Source organism: Stegastes partitus, unplaced genomic scaffold (genome assembly GCF_000690725.1).
Source record: "Stegastes partitus isolate 25-593 unplaced genomic scaffold, Stegastes_partitus-1.0.2 Scaffold79, whole genome shotgun sequence".
Classification (NCBI taxonomy): domain Eukaryota; kingdom Metazoa; phylum Chordata; class Actinopteri; family Pomacentridae; genus Stegastes; species Stegastes partitus.
The window spans coordinates 389,000-403,285 of NW_007577810.1; the positions used below are offsets into that span (position 1 = coordinate 389,000).

Consider the following 14,286-nt stretch of genomic DNA (forward strand, 5'->3'; position numbering starts at 1 on the left):
GTCAGGATAAAAGTGCGTTTTTCAGAATGTATGTCTTATTTGTCATCCACAACAACTTCTGATAAGTTATGTTTATATCTGCTACATGCACAGGAAATGTTGGCAATGAGCTTAGCTTGTATGGAGTTGCAGTTGGAGCAGTGGTTACACAACAAAGGGAAGATTGGTAAGTCAGAGGCACAAGACTTGGTTGTTTGATGCAGTATTATGCGACAGAAGCTACTGCCTGTAGCCCAGCTGGGTCTTGCAGTGTGTGTTTGTGTTTCATATTTCACCTACCACCACTGGCAAAATTTTGACCACACTTAAATGTAAGAAATTTGTTTTTACATTTTTAGATTTTTTTGACTAATTCACCTTAAAAAAAAAAAAAAGCAGTGTATTTATTGTCACAACTAAACAGGAGGGCCTGCAGAATTTGCTAACTATTGGAAAGTCATTGTTTACGTTTGGCTTGTAGTAATAGTTTTATTCCTTGTCTAGCTGCTCCTAGAAGAAGCAGCAGTGGTCCCAGCAATGATGCAACTGACTCCGAATTCCCTGGGCAGCACTTCCAGGGTGATTTGTTACTCTTAGCGTTAGGTTCATCCCAAAGAGACCTGTTTGAGGGTGACTGGCTAGATGTCATGGTACGAGTCTACTGGCTAAAGGCACGATTCTTGGCCCTGCAGGTAACAACCATATTGTGCTGTTTGTTCTCGGTATTCAATTGTATGAGTGTTTTTCACTCAGCTCGGTCAAGTGTGACCTATACGTGTGTATTTGTTTTTTGACAGGGAGAAATGGAGTTGGCCCTTGAGAGCTATGATGTCTGTATAGGCCTGTTGCAGAGCAAACCAAAGAACCCAGATGGGAAACATTACACAATCCACTTACCTAACCTTCATGTAGATGCTGCAATTTCTGTGGAGGAGGTCAGTGTGATGATCAATTAAACATTCTCTTTTATCAGCATTACCCTCTTTTCTAGTATATTATTGTTCTATGACCTGTCTTTAAAATACCACTAAATAAAGTGTGATACACACATTTTTAGTGTAATAGAAAATGGTAAAAAATTAAACTATTATCATGTCTCCCAAAAGAGCTTCTCTTCTAGCTGTTTTGACTGTGGGTTTCTTTTGGGTGTCCTTTGTTCCCATGGACAGATTGACAAGAGGCTGAAGTCTCTGGAGCGTTGTCAGTCTTTGGAGGAGATTCAGCGTCTATTTGAGGCTGCAGATTTCGAGTCTGTTGTACGCCTGCTGCAGCCTACTCTTAATTATGGGAGCAGGAGCAAACCTCTGGAGTTTGTGAGCTCAGCACCAGAGCGTCCTGCACAGTTGATGCTACTGCAGGTTAGACATGCCACAATACCAGCTGGATCTTTAAATTGTTTAAAATAAATCATGGTTGCCAGTTCTTATTTTCTGAGTTTTTATCTCTCCACTAGAACTCACTACTGAAGCTGCAGGAATACCAGCAGTGTTTGGACTGCAGTGAGCTGGCTTTGAACGAAGCCCTGCAGCAGCTCAACTCTGCTTCAAACAGCTCTCCCCCTAGCAAGGAGGAGTGGGTCAGCACCATTGGAAAGTTGCTGGATGGCATTGAGGTCTGCTTCAGCAAAGAGTCTGACCTTCTAAGCAATGTTCCCCACTTCTCTAGCACGGCTCGACTGGCAAACAACCTCATCCAGGTTAGAGGAAATCTAAAGACACTGGCACTGGCTTTTCTAAAGAAAAAAAAACTGACTCTATGAGAAGAAACAAATTAGCTTTTGTGTAATGTTTATTTATCGTGTGGTTGCGTTTTTTGTTTGTTTTGTTTTTTCAGCTGATTGATCTCAGCATGACCATTTCTGATGATCCCAAGGAGCCTTACTTCTTCTCAGTTCTGCCTTGGATTATCCTGTATCGGATTATCAAACACGAAGAAGCTGCTTTTGACTGTATGCTTCGACAGCATATGTCTGTCGGGGATGATGAAGGTTTGCTGGCTTCTTGTTTTCGTGCCTTTAGTTTTCCCTCTGTGTTTATAACATGCCAGTTGTTACTCTGAGTGACCCTGTCACATCTGAATTTCAGATGACTCAGACACTCCCATGCTGCCTTCCTCTCTGATGCTTCTGAATACAGCCCACGAGTATCTTGGCCGTCGGTCCTTGTGCTGCAATTCAGATGGTGCACTCCTCAAATTCTATGTAAGTTTGTTTGTTGAATTATCTCTTGAAATACTGTATCCTGACTGAGGTAATACTTGTGTTAATGTACAGCTTATATATATATGTAAATATTTTAGGTATTAAATATTGTGTGCTGTGCATTGTTGTTTGGTTTAGGTTCGAGTTTTGGAAAAAGAGTTCATAGCCTCCACCAAAAACGAATCCCATCCCTACAAAGAGGAGTTGGAGATGGCCTTGGAACAGTGCTTTTTCTGTCTGTATGCCTACCCCAGTAAAAAGAGCAAGGCTCGCTACCTGGAGGACCACTCATCTCCACAGGTTACTCACTTGATGCTTTTAAAAGTCTGCCTGCTCATGCCTTTGATTTCGTATATCATAATTTGTTACATAAACTAGAGGTGATTTTGAGAATGTTTTTTACTCAATATAGTCCACAAGTCTATCCCTGCCAAGTTTGCTTGTCCCATTTTTAACCAAAAAGTAATATTTAACTGAAAATGTAAAACCAATAACCCCATCTGTGGCTGAGCGAATATTTAGATAAAACCAAATGCTAACGAAGAGGTGGTGAAATAGTAAAGAGATGGCTCAAGACGTTGACTTATTGGTGCGATTTCTCACCTGGACTAGCAAACCCTCATAAGTGTAGTGTTTGAACAGGAGCAGACTGCCGATGACGCAAACCTGTGTCCTCATTGACCCTCGCGACACAGAAAATGTCTGCTATATCCATTAATGTTGTTTTGTTGGCAAGGTACACGTGTCTGGTGTCATTGAAATAAATTGAGGCTGTGAAATAGCATTAATGGCTTAATAGCATTAATTTACTGAGTGAGAAATGTGAACACATTTACATACACACAAAAAAAAAACAGACCTGAAAAATTCTGGTTTGCAGGATTTTATGCTCTCAGTGTTATTTAGTATTTGGTGGTCTTTTTTTTTATTTCTTCTGAAAAACTGTATATAATCTAGCATTTGCTCACTTTAGAAGCAGCTTAACAGGAAGGATTCTTGGTAGATAGCTAGATTTGATCAAGCATATGAAAACGGAAAGCAGAGATAATGGTATTACTCTGATAAGATTGTGAGAAAAGGAGTGATTCATGGCAGCAGGAGGCTTGTGTGTACGCCCTTGTTCACTTGAATCTTTGTCATGCATGTTTGCAGCCACCAGGTGGGTGTCAAGCCCACAACTGTGTGTCGGTGCATGTAGATGATTGGGATTCTGACTGTAACTACCACAGTGCAAGAGAAGAGTCCCCATGAGACCTTGTTACCAATAATGTGCTGTGGTGTGTGTGTCACACTCAGAACACAGTGAACTGGGACACTAATGTTTTCTGTGGAATTATCTGTGTTTTGCAGGTTGAGCTTCTGTGGAGCGATGCCCTCTTCATGTTCCAGTATTTCAAACCAAAGTCACTGCCTGAGTTTGACAGCTATAAGACAAGCACAGTGTCCGCAGAATTGGCCAATCTGCTGAGGAGGTTTTCTGGCATCACCCCCACAAGTGACACCCCCACCCTCACCATGGATGAAGTAGCAGCCTACATCGAGGACACGGCAGAAAAGGTCAGTCAGTGGGGCCACGCTGAATGTGAGGCTCACCAGTGAGTCAGACATACTAAACATTGTCTTCATCTCTGTGGTGTTTTTTAGGTCTCCCTTCATAATTATCTTATTAATAACAGTATTGTTATTCATACTTATCAAAACAAAGTTACAAAGTGCTTCACATGAGAAGCAAAGATCTCACAAATCATAATATTGAAAACACAGTAAAAAGAGAATAAAAGTACTCAACAGCCATTTAAAATGCACAATGACAAAACCTAGGAAAAGAATAGAAATCTAAAAAAATTAGTATGTTTTAAGATTAGATTTAAAAGAAGCCACCCACTCAGCTTGCTGCTTTCCTCGGGCAGGGTATTCCAGAGCCTCAGGGCTGTTATTTCAAAAGCTCTGTCCCCTTAGGCCAGTATTACACTTTTTGCATTCGCAAGTATGTGAGTGTCCACTGGGGTCTGAGTGATGTAACTTCAGTCGTCTGCTCAAGTCCAGGAGAGTTCACGCGGCTATCTGTGTGTGCATTCGCAAGGAAGTATTGTCTTGTCTATAGTTGAGATTCCAGAAGACATAGAAGGAGACCACTGTCCGCGGATCTCAAAGTACAAGCAGGGGTGTATGGTGATAACAGTTTTCAGATATGCTGATCAATCAGACTGTGTAGTATCTTGTAAGTAATTAAAGGAAATCTAAAATGAATTCTAATATGGACTAAAAGCAAGCGTGTTTATGTCAGGGTGTAATTTCCACATTTTTCATTGAAGATCGTGATTGCTAAATATATGCTGATTTTCGATCTCTTTAAGGCCCCATGCCTTCCTCCGGGCAGTGCTCCTGCACCTCCAATCATCAATGAGATGTACTACCTGCTGGCTGATTATCATTTCAAGAACAAGGAGCAGTCCAAAGCCATCAAGTTCTATATGCATGACATATGCGTGTGTCCCAACAGGTAGCTCATTTCTTTACACTGGTGTCAATTTTTTCACAAAACATAGTCTTTTTTGGTTTCTTATTTTAAAGTCATAATTTAGTTCCTGTTTTCTCTTTGATTTTATCAAATGAATGTGCATGTATAGGGTTCTCTTTTTTTCCCTTCTATCTAATACTTCGAATTCAGTGACTTTACAAAATATTTTCTTCAGTGGCATTGTGACAGAAACTTGCTCTCCTCAGGTTTGACTCCTGGGCAGGTATGGCTTTAGCTAGAGCCAGCCGTATCCAGGACAAGCTCAACTCTAATGAGCTGAAAAGTGATGTACCCATATGGAAGCACTCCCAGGCAGTACTTAACTGCTTTAAGAGAGCCCTGGAGATCGACAGCTCTAACCTGTCTCTGTGGATTGAGTATGGGACAATATCATATGCACTGCATTCGTTTGCTTCACGACAACTCAAACAGTGGCGTAATGAGCTTCCCCCAGAGGTGGTTAAACAGGTGAGATTCATGTTAACATTTAACTCAGCTGCATCCCCTGTCAAATTATGTTGTGTCCACTTTTGTGGTAGATGTGTGAACTAAACAGTCACATTCTATCACCTTTGCTTATTCCACATAGGAAATCTGCGCAGAGTTAATTGATCTGTCACCGTGAGCTAAATTGCTTATGAAGTTTCCATGGTGTGTGCATGTCTTTGTGTTGTTTCAGATGGAAGAAAGGAGAGACTCCATGTTGCAGACAGCATTTCAGTGTTTCCAGAGTGCTTCCCGTTGTGAGGGTGACAGTGATGAAGAAGAGTGGCTTATTCACTACATGCTGGGGAAGATAGCGGAGAAACGCAAACAGCTTCCCGTGGAATATGTGCATCTTTACAAAAAGGTAAACGGTTGTGGAGACATGTAAGTTTTGCCTAATGTTTTGCAAGGAGTTTTGCAAGGAATTCAGTCAATAATTTATTTCTGATAATGAACTTTGGTGTTGACGTGTTACCTTCATCAAATATAACGTCAGTTCTACCACTGCACAAAAAAATGCTGGCTTGGTACCCTGGTTCAAAGCTGTCACAACTTAGGTTTTAAATGTATTGTTTTCCACCACCCTGATTGTTGAAATTTATAGCAACTGTAGTTGAAATGCTGGTTGCACAGTTTGTAAATATGTGTAAATACAGGGATACAGCATAAAAGGTGATTTACAGTACACCTTAGATACAATTGTACACACAGCAGTGTGACCTGCATAAGGTGTCTGTGATTTTGTTTGAAGGTTAAAGTCTGCAGTCAACAAATTTCTATGCTTTCTACACACTATATTTTGAAGTTTTTTTTTCTGTAATAAAAAAGCTAATTAGTATTTCAGTGTAAAGAACACTTTAACAAGTCAATTAGGTATGTAAGAAAGTTTTGAGTATCGTTGTCATGCTGACAAACCAAGGAAATAAAAGCCGTAGTTTAAAGAATTCAGAGCAATCCTTTGATTGCAGACATTTTTCTAGCACTCCCTTGAGTTGTTTCATAATCCACCTACAGAAACAAAGATCACTGCCCTTCCACTCCTACAAAATGTTTTTTTTTTTTGGTAGAACAATGTATGGCGTTAGTCATAGCTCTTTTGTTCTGATTAGATTTGTGGAGACAGATAAACTTGTATGAAAGGCAGTGTCATGGAGGGCAGTAGTATCATTTAGGACAGTGTTAATGCAGTGAACCCTATGTTAGCACACATAGAGGGCTACTACTACTCCATATCACACTCTATTTTACTAGTTTAGGAGTTAACTTGTACTTTCAGGGGATTGTGTCAGGTTGTTGACTCTCCTCTCTTTTGTATTTATAGGCCGCACACTATCTGCATGAAGAAGCTGCCAGGTACCCCCGGAAAATCCATTACCATAATCCTCCTGACCTGGCTATGGAAGCCTTGGAGGTAAGCTATCTGTGACTGGTAGCTCAAATAATTTCTAGTTGTGTTACATCAGTGCAGTGTTATGCAAGATAACTGTCTGAAAGCATTTGCATTTAAAAACGTTGTCCACATACCTGTGGAGCATTAAACTTCCTTTTCTAACTGCCTCTAGTTGCATTTCCGTCTGAGTGCCACCATCCTAAAACTTCTTGAGGCTGATGAGCCTGATCTGGAACATGAGAACTTGTTTACTTTGCTGGTCGAGGCAGCGACGGGGCCGTTTGCAAGAGGTGAAGAGAAGAGTATGCCAAGTATGCCAAGAACCAATGAAAAGTAAGACGCATTTATGATTATTATTATTTTTTTTAATTTTAAAAAACATAGCACTGCAAAACTAAGATGAAACTTTAATGTCACAGTCGAACCTTGATTCTTGTTTTCAACTCGTTTCAGGGAGAAACCCACTTCTATGATGGACGAAGACTTTAATTGCTCCTCAGTTTGCATAGGGAATGTACTCAGCTCCTCTCTGCCATCAGTTGCCACCCCAGGTCTGACATCTCCTCATTACGTGGCCACGCCATTTGACCATGATTACGCCAAACGTAAAACACTCCGAAGGCAGCAGTGGCAGCAACAACGGCATGAGGAGCAGCAGGCTGATGGTACAGTCCCAGTCCTAGACACTGTCTCTGGGGTTGGGCTCTTTGCCCTTTCTGCACTGGGACAGGAAACCCACTGGGGAGTGCTCAGATTGCTAATCACCATGCTTAATGGCTTCGATTTCAGTTACAATGATCCCCATGCACTGGGTGATTGGGATGTGGTGAAATGGGCAATATGGCTACTGATTATTTGAGTAATTTCTTGTGCTTGACAAAGCAGCAGTGTTGAAACAAATAGATTTCAAGGTTGAGTTTTTGCAGAGGGCGTTAAGGTCTGTGTGTTTGCATATGTGTGTGTGCGTGTGCTGGTATAACATCCATCTCGTGGCTGCTTTATTGCTGGTCCTGTTTTCTTTTCTTACCAATCATCTTGCCTCTCCTGATATGTTACTATTGCTGTTTTGTTGGCCTATAACATCACAGACATATTTGTGCTGGCGTGAATTTCAGCATTAATCAGCTTCAGTCGATTGGTACCACACCAAAAGAAAGCTGCAAATTCTCAATGATCCTGATTGTTGATTCACTGTGTGTTTACCTCAGTTAGTTCAACAGAGTTGTTTGCATTGTCAGAGAACCATGTCTTGGTTACACTGGTGAGATATTGATCAGTTGACACCTCCCCCATCATAATAACTTGTATTTAATCTGGAAATTGACTGAATTTAAGATCCCTTTTCTGAGAAACTGCCTCAGAAATAGGAATTTATCCAATTGGAAAATATATTCCAAGGTTTAAAGTACTTTGTAATTTGATCTATTTACATAGTGAAAAATAATGGGAGGTAGTCTTACCTTTATCCAAAGGATATTATTTTTAAACTGCAGAGATTATATTAAGTTTATCTGTAGGAAGTCAAATTTGGACAATATGGGGATCCAGATGACAATCTTGTTTCCTATGTTCAGAACAGTAGGAGATGTGACAGTTCTGATAAACAGAACTGTTTCAATCTTAATTAATTCACACAGAAATTTGATTTTTCTTGATATCAAAGTAGAACATTTCTGTTCTTGAAAAACCTGATGGCTGTAAGCAATACATGGTGAAAAATAATGTAAGGTGTGTTTGGAATAATGTGTTGGATGTACAATAATGCTTTAGGAAATGTACATCTATACCTGAGCTTTTTAGTTCATGCCGATCAACTGTCTTTTGTTTTAGCTCTTCTGATGTATTTAGCTGTTGGTGTTTGCAGTGTTGCAATTATAGCTGTCTTTTTGATTTGACTGATTTGATTTTGCAAGAAGGGCAAAATCAACGTTAAAAAGAAATAGTTTCCACATACCTGGATTCTGACTATAAGTTGATTTCAATCTCTGGAGCTGTGCGGTGCAAGTCCAAATCTTGTATAGATAAAATCAGTCTTGGTCATTCTTTTCATGTGACAAAAACAATGACATCCGTCCACCCACCCCATGTATCATGTTTAGCTTGAATGTGCAAATAATGCAGCCATATTGCCCATGTTGCCAGTTTTGTCACCCTTTCCAGATTCCTTCCTTCCTTCCTTCCTTCCTACCTACCTACCTACCTACCTACCTACCTACCTACCTGCCTGCTACCTCTTTGCCTGCTTGCTTTTACCACCTGCTTTGCCATTTATATGCATGTAGTTCTAATGGGGTGAATGTCTTCACAAGTGGACAAAGTCAGTCCTTTATCACAATCCACTAAACTGTCTGGTGTATCATGTGGTCACATTTTGTTTGAGTTTGGTGTGGGGGTAATTTCCACAGAGAGTCAAACTCCTGGGAGATATTTCAAAGTCTTGCGTGAATCATGTTTGCTATTTTCCACTAATTGGATATAATTTCTAATTATGGCCAATTAGTGTGAAAATGCCAAGTCAGAAAGAATGTGGCAGCCCTATTATTGGCACACAACTCTCAGACTGAAGTCAGAAAATATCCCACCATGCACATTGTTGCTTGCTGTTGTCCAGTCTCTCTGACTTGAGTCCTGCTTAAAGTGCATCAACTGATAAGACTGTAGGGCCTGATTCAGACATGCGTTTATCAAATCATTATCAGGGAAAGTGCTCTTTTGTGATCCCCTATTGATGACCTACACTTCAAAAATTCTTGGTGATTTTTTTTAACTTGCTGTTTTTACAGTAAACTAGTTGAACAGTTATTGAAAAAAAAGAAAAAAAACACAGTAGCTGGAATGATTTTCTTTTTCTGGGGATATGCGCGCACATGTCTAAGAGTCTTTGCTACATTGCTTAAGAGGTCTTATTCACGCCACAGATTGTGGTTTAAAGTTTCAGAGTTTGGAGGGGAAGTATTGATTTATTTTTTTTAAATATTGAGCTGTGTAAGACCGCTAACATAATCTCATCACTCTTGCACTGCAAATTTGGTGTGGTCTTATATAAAGAAATGTGTCTGAATCAGGTCCTACATTTTCAAGGGGAGTGGCGTTAAATCTGTACTCAGTTGTCAAGAAACTGAAATGGTTGATTTTTTTTTTTTTTTTAAGGCTATTGCAGATACTTTCTATCAATTTAGAGGTGCAGTTTTTCTTGATTATATTTTAAAACCAGCTCCCCGTATCTTCAACAGCCTCACCAGAGTTTGACCATGATTACTGCCTGCCCAGGTCTTCACTATGGCTGGCTTCCCTGAATGGTACTGCTCTACAAACCTACCAAACTTTTTTTAAGAGGCTATATTTTAAATCCAAAATGAAGTGCACTGAATACACAGTTGTCAGTTTACACAAATTTTACAGTACCATAGTAACTTTGCTGTTGACTCATGACTGTAACTCTTTTGAAAAGCCCCTTGTGTGCATTATTCTCTAAAATAGCAAAAGCTTGTTGCCCTCTTGATTCTTATTTAGAGTTTCCTGCCAAGGATTTTTTTTTTTTGCTGAGGCTGCAGAACATGGCAATTAAAAGGAATGCTGGCATTTTGTGTTTGGACCACTTACAAAAGCAATCCATCTCTCCTTTATAGCAATGTGTCATTAGTGATGCACTAATAAGGATTTGTGACTCATTACTTATTTTTGTTTCATCATTATATACACTTCCCCACGTTACAACAGGGAATCTTTGGCATTTTTTTTTAAACAAGTCACCAACCACCAACTCGAGACAGGCCTACACAGCATGCTGTTACAGTGTGCAGTTACACATCCTGAATAATTGGTTGCAGTTTACACAGTACAGTAATTTCATTTTATTGATGAATTGAAATTACAGTAAAATAAATCTTTCAAAAACAAAAACTTTTTGGACAGAAAAAGTCATCAGTTTTTTTTTCCATAACACCCCAAATTATGAATTTATCTATCTCCATCTGTGGCCATGAAGCTGGCAGCGTAACCCATGTTCTTTTGTTTTGGCAGAGCGCAGTCAGGACAGTGAGGTGGTGTTGCTTTCTGACTCCAACTCCACCCAGGATGCCTTCACAGATCCCACCAGCTCACAAGACAGCAGCCACAAACCTGTCTCTGGGAAAGCCAGTTCATCATCATCAGAAAGTACAACCCCTGTGAAGGATGGACAGCCCACGTCTGAAGACACAGGTAATCAGAACTGAAATAATGGATCTTTTACGGCTTTTATCACTATGGTCAGATGTCGTGTCTTGTTAATGTGCTTCATTTTAAAGATATAGACCTAATATGCAAGACGTTGTACTTCGGTCTTACAGTTTATCATTTTAATCTTTCTTTAGTCTTACATGGTGAGCATGCTGGCATCCAGACAGAAGAGAAAGTGATCCAGGAAGTAGTAGAAGCTGTGGTGGTGATAGTCCCTGAGGCTTTAGCCCCCAAGGTCTCTGCAGACCATTGTCCTCATCCTCTGCCTGTACCAGTCACTCCTCCGAAGCCAGCCCCCTCTCAGCAGGCCACTCCTCAGACCCCGGCCAGTGAGGGCAAGAAGAAGCTGGAGCCCCCCGCTGAGGTGATCGAAGTGCCTAAAGCCCTGCCTGCAGAACGTGCTGATCAGAGACGAATGCTGGTGGAAATGTGTGTCCGTGCTCTCTTTCTCTGCCTCAGCCGCTTTCCTCAGCACTACAAGAGTCTGTACCGCCTGGCCTTCTTCTATACCAACAGCAGGACCCATCAGGTCAGTCCACCCGTGTTAACTGATGGCACTAGTCTGTTCTCATTGTATTTCAAAGGCCAAGTCATCCATTAAACCCAATTCATACACCTATAATCAGTGTCCCCTGCCATTAATGGTGACATTTACAGAAGATGAGTCTTACCAGAAATTCCTACAATTTTCTCAAAAGGCACTTTTAGGCCTTAGCATCGATTATTACAGTGACAAGTGTATTAGGGCTGTGATGGCCATTTCAGATTTTTTTTCTTGGGTGTTCTTGTGGGCCTGTGAGCTTTGCAGTGATACACGACTTACTGAAGCAGCCTGTGTTGGCTATAAGGCTCTGTGGGCAGAGGTGTGTGTGGGTGGTAGCACAGTGCTCTCTCAGCCAGTTTGGCACAGGGAGATTGCGTTGAGCTTTACTGTGATGGCAACCTTCTGTTAGCACTCGGGTTTTAATACAGTCATTGCGCATATTCAGTACGGGTAAATTGTGCATGGTAAAGACTTTGATGTTTTGTAATATGCTCATTTTACCTCAGTCCTGTATGTTCAGCATCATGGTTTTATGACTCCCCACAGTGGTGTCTGCATAATTTTCTTTATTCTATTTGTGGACACAAGCTCTACAATGAATTCAATAAAGATAATTTCCTTGGGGCTCAATTAGATGTGGAATAACTTTTGATTGGGGATTTTACAGTTGGTCTAGGTCACAAGGAAATTGTTAGTAAGTATTCCCTCGGTTTTTGCCTTCACCAGAGTTTTCAACAGCTTTGATGAAAGAAAACGTACACTGGCAGTGACTTGATGACAGAGTCACTTGATGTGATGCTGCTGACACAGGTTGCTTAGCCGCCCTCACAACCCGACACATCCAGTGTTAAAAGCCTCTGTGCTCCTTTTTTTTTTTCTCTCAAGAAACTGCTCCACTCACAGTGACTGGCCATTTTTATCCTCACTCCGAATATGGAAGAAGAGAGCCTGTGATTTCATGCTATAGGCCAGTGGGATTGTGAAAGATAACATGAAGTGGCGTTAGCTTGCTATCTGTTCAAACAGGGCGCTGGTATAGACACTGATTTGTGAGTCATCATGCTGTGAAACGAGGTCTGCATTTTCCTGATTGCAAATGAGCATTTTTTTTTCCTTTCTCGTTAAGAATACTGTTGTGTGTTTGTGTGTGTGTGTGTGTGCGCGCACTTGTGTGTGTGTATAAAAAAAAAACGTACATACAAATATATGTGGGCTTTTTTCATTTATTTATTTATTTTCTAACACAGAACCTACAATGGGCCAGAGATGTGTTGCTAGGAAGCAGTGTCCCATGGCAACAGCTGAAGCACATGCCAGCACAAGGACTTTTCTGTGAAAGAAACAAGACAAACCTGTTCAATGTAAGTCAGAGTTCACCATGCACGCACGCTTTTTTCCACTGTCAAATGTCATTATGTCACCACATATTGCTTCACACATTTTGATGACTCATGTCATCAGTTCGTTTTATAGGCATTACAACATAGTAACACTTAAAATAGTTGGGATCTCGTTACCATTTTTTTACACAAGTCAGAAGTAAAAAAATAAAAAAATGTAAATAAAATCATTTTGCTTGACTGACTGTTGTTGATGTTTCTCAAATTGACTTTCAAGGCCAATAATGTTCTCAAGAATGGGTCCACTGAATAAATTTCAGGGATGCCTACATAAGTAGAGTGTAAATTATGAATTGTAATCTTATAAACTGAATGCATTATTGTTAACAATATTTTAAATTATTGTGAATGAGGCAAATAAAGATAATAGTTGCCTGCTGTAAATCTAATTAACTTTAATCTCAGATCTGTAGAACAATGTCTGAGAATACAAAAGTCTTGTTTGTTTCCCTTCAGAAAATAGTATAATATTTACCTTTAAGGGCAGAGGAATGCTGAAACAGGTCTGTAGTTCTGGCTACCTAATAGGATATATATGTTAGCTATCACAAAGAGAGGATGTTTCTAACATAAATGTTGATTGATGTATTTGGGAAATGGTCCACTCTTAAATAGCGCTATACAAAGCACTCTGTGCATGTCTCATTCACCCACAAACAGTCATACACCAGCAGTGGCAGAGCTGTAATGTGAGGTGTTCACCTGCCATTGGGAGTAACTTAGTGTGCAATGTCAACTCACTTCACACCTTGATGAGAGTTTGGAATTTATGTAACATCAAAAGAATATACAAAATACCTGCTTTGCCTAAACACAGGTGCACCAGTAATATTTGGATGTCTGCCATTCTGTTACTATGAAAGTAAACCTGGTACTCAACTGCATGGTACCAGCTAATGCAGAATCCCAGAGGAAGAACCTCTGAGGCACTAAAGCATGTCCCGACATTTGTGACTAATGATTTGAGAGTGATTGGTGTACCACAGTTAGGTTTACTCTTGTCACACATATTATTCACATGATTCAATTGGATGCACAAAAATAAGCCCCATATATGGATCACCAGTTTCAAGTGCTACTATAATTGGAATCTCACACAGTAGGAGATTGTTGAATTATCTGCCTCTCTGAATTACAAGGCCTCTGTTGGGTTCCAGTGAAGGCGATTACTGTCTGAATCCGTCATCTGTTCTGCATGTCAGTTTATTTACCTCTTTTCACTTGAGGCAGATATGTCTTTTCAGTGTGTGCGGAAATTGGCTTACTTTTTGATTCATTCCTTGTGAGATTTGTCAAAAACCTGAATGCTCTCACTTTTGTTACAGAGCATGTAAGGCAAGCAGAACATCACATCGAGTCAGCACCTCATGTCATTCAGTTGTCAGTCACATTTTGGCAGTGCATGTTATTTAGGACACAGGTGATTTTGTGGGCTGTAGAGTCAAACGCTGACTCCGGAAGGCTTCTGGTAACAGACTGTAGAAGTGATGTGGGCCAGGTTTGAGCTGGTGGAGAGCTCCACTGCGCTCTGGCTCCCGCTAGGTT

General features: G+C 40.4%; 1 protein-coding gene across 3 annotated transcripts in view; it reads left to right on the plus strand.

Moving 5' to 3' along the window:
* The window catches only part of cabin1 (calcineurin binding protein 1), a 38,126-nt gene that overhangs the window by 4,316 nt on the left and 19,524 nt on the right, over positions 1 to 14,286 (plus strand). For 2 of the 3 annotated variants that reach the window (XM_008276692.1, XM_008276691.1), the window contains exons 13-31: positions 94 to 166; positions 484 to 671; positions 777 to 914; positions 1,149 to 1,337; positions 1,433 to 1,675; positions 1,813 to 1,966; positions 2,064 to 2,179; positions 2,318 to 2,479; positions 3,530 to 3,736; positions 4,537 to 4,682; positions 4,907 to 5,168; positions 5,380 to 5,550; positions 6,508 to 6,597; positions 6,749 to 6,909; positions 7,030 to 7,241; positions 9,810 to 9,875; positions 10,600 to 10,779; positions 10,932 to 11,326; positions 12,589 to 12,702. In XM_008276692.1, coding sequence (XP_008274914.1) covers positions 94 to 166; positions 484 to 671; positions 777 to 914; positions 1,149 to 1,337; positions 1,433 to 1,675; positions 1,813 to 1,966; positions 2,064 to 2,179; positions 2,318 to 2,479; positions 3,530 to 3,736; positions 4,537 to 4,682; positions 4,907 to 5,168; positions 5,380 to 5,550; positions 6,508 to 6,597; positions 6,749 to 6,909; positions 7,030 to 7,241; positions 9,810 to 9,875; positions 10,600 to 10,779; positions 10,932 to 11,326; positions 12,589 to 12,702 — 3,267 coding nt within the window. The remainder of the gene's footprint in view (positions 1 to 93; positions 167 to 483; positions 672 to 776; positions 915 to 1,148; positions 1,338 to 1,432; positions 1,676 to 1,812; positions 1,967 to 2,063; positions 2,180 to 2,317; positions 2,480 to 3,529; positions 3,737 to 4,536; positions 4,683 to 4,906; positions 5,169 to 5,379; positions 5,551 to 6,507; positions 6,598 to 6,748; positions 6,910 to 7,029; positions 7,242 to 9,809; positions 9,876 to 10,599; positions 10,780 to 10,931; positions 11,327 to 12,588; positions 12,703 to 14,286) is intronic. The other variant, XM_008276693.1, reaches the window with a different exon arrangement.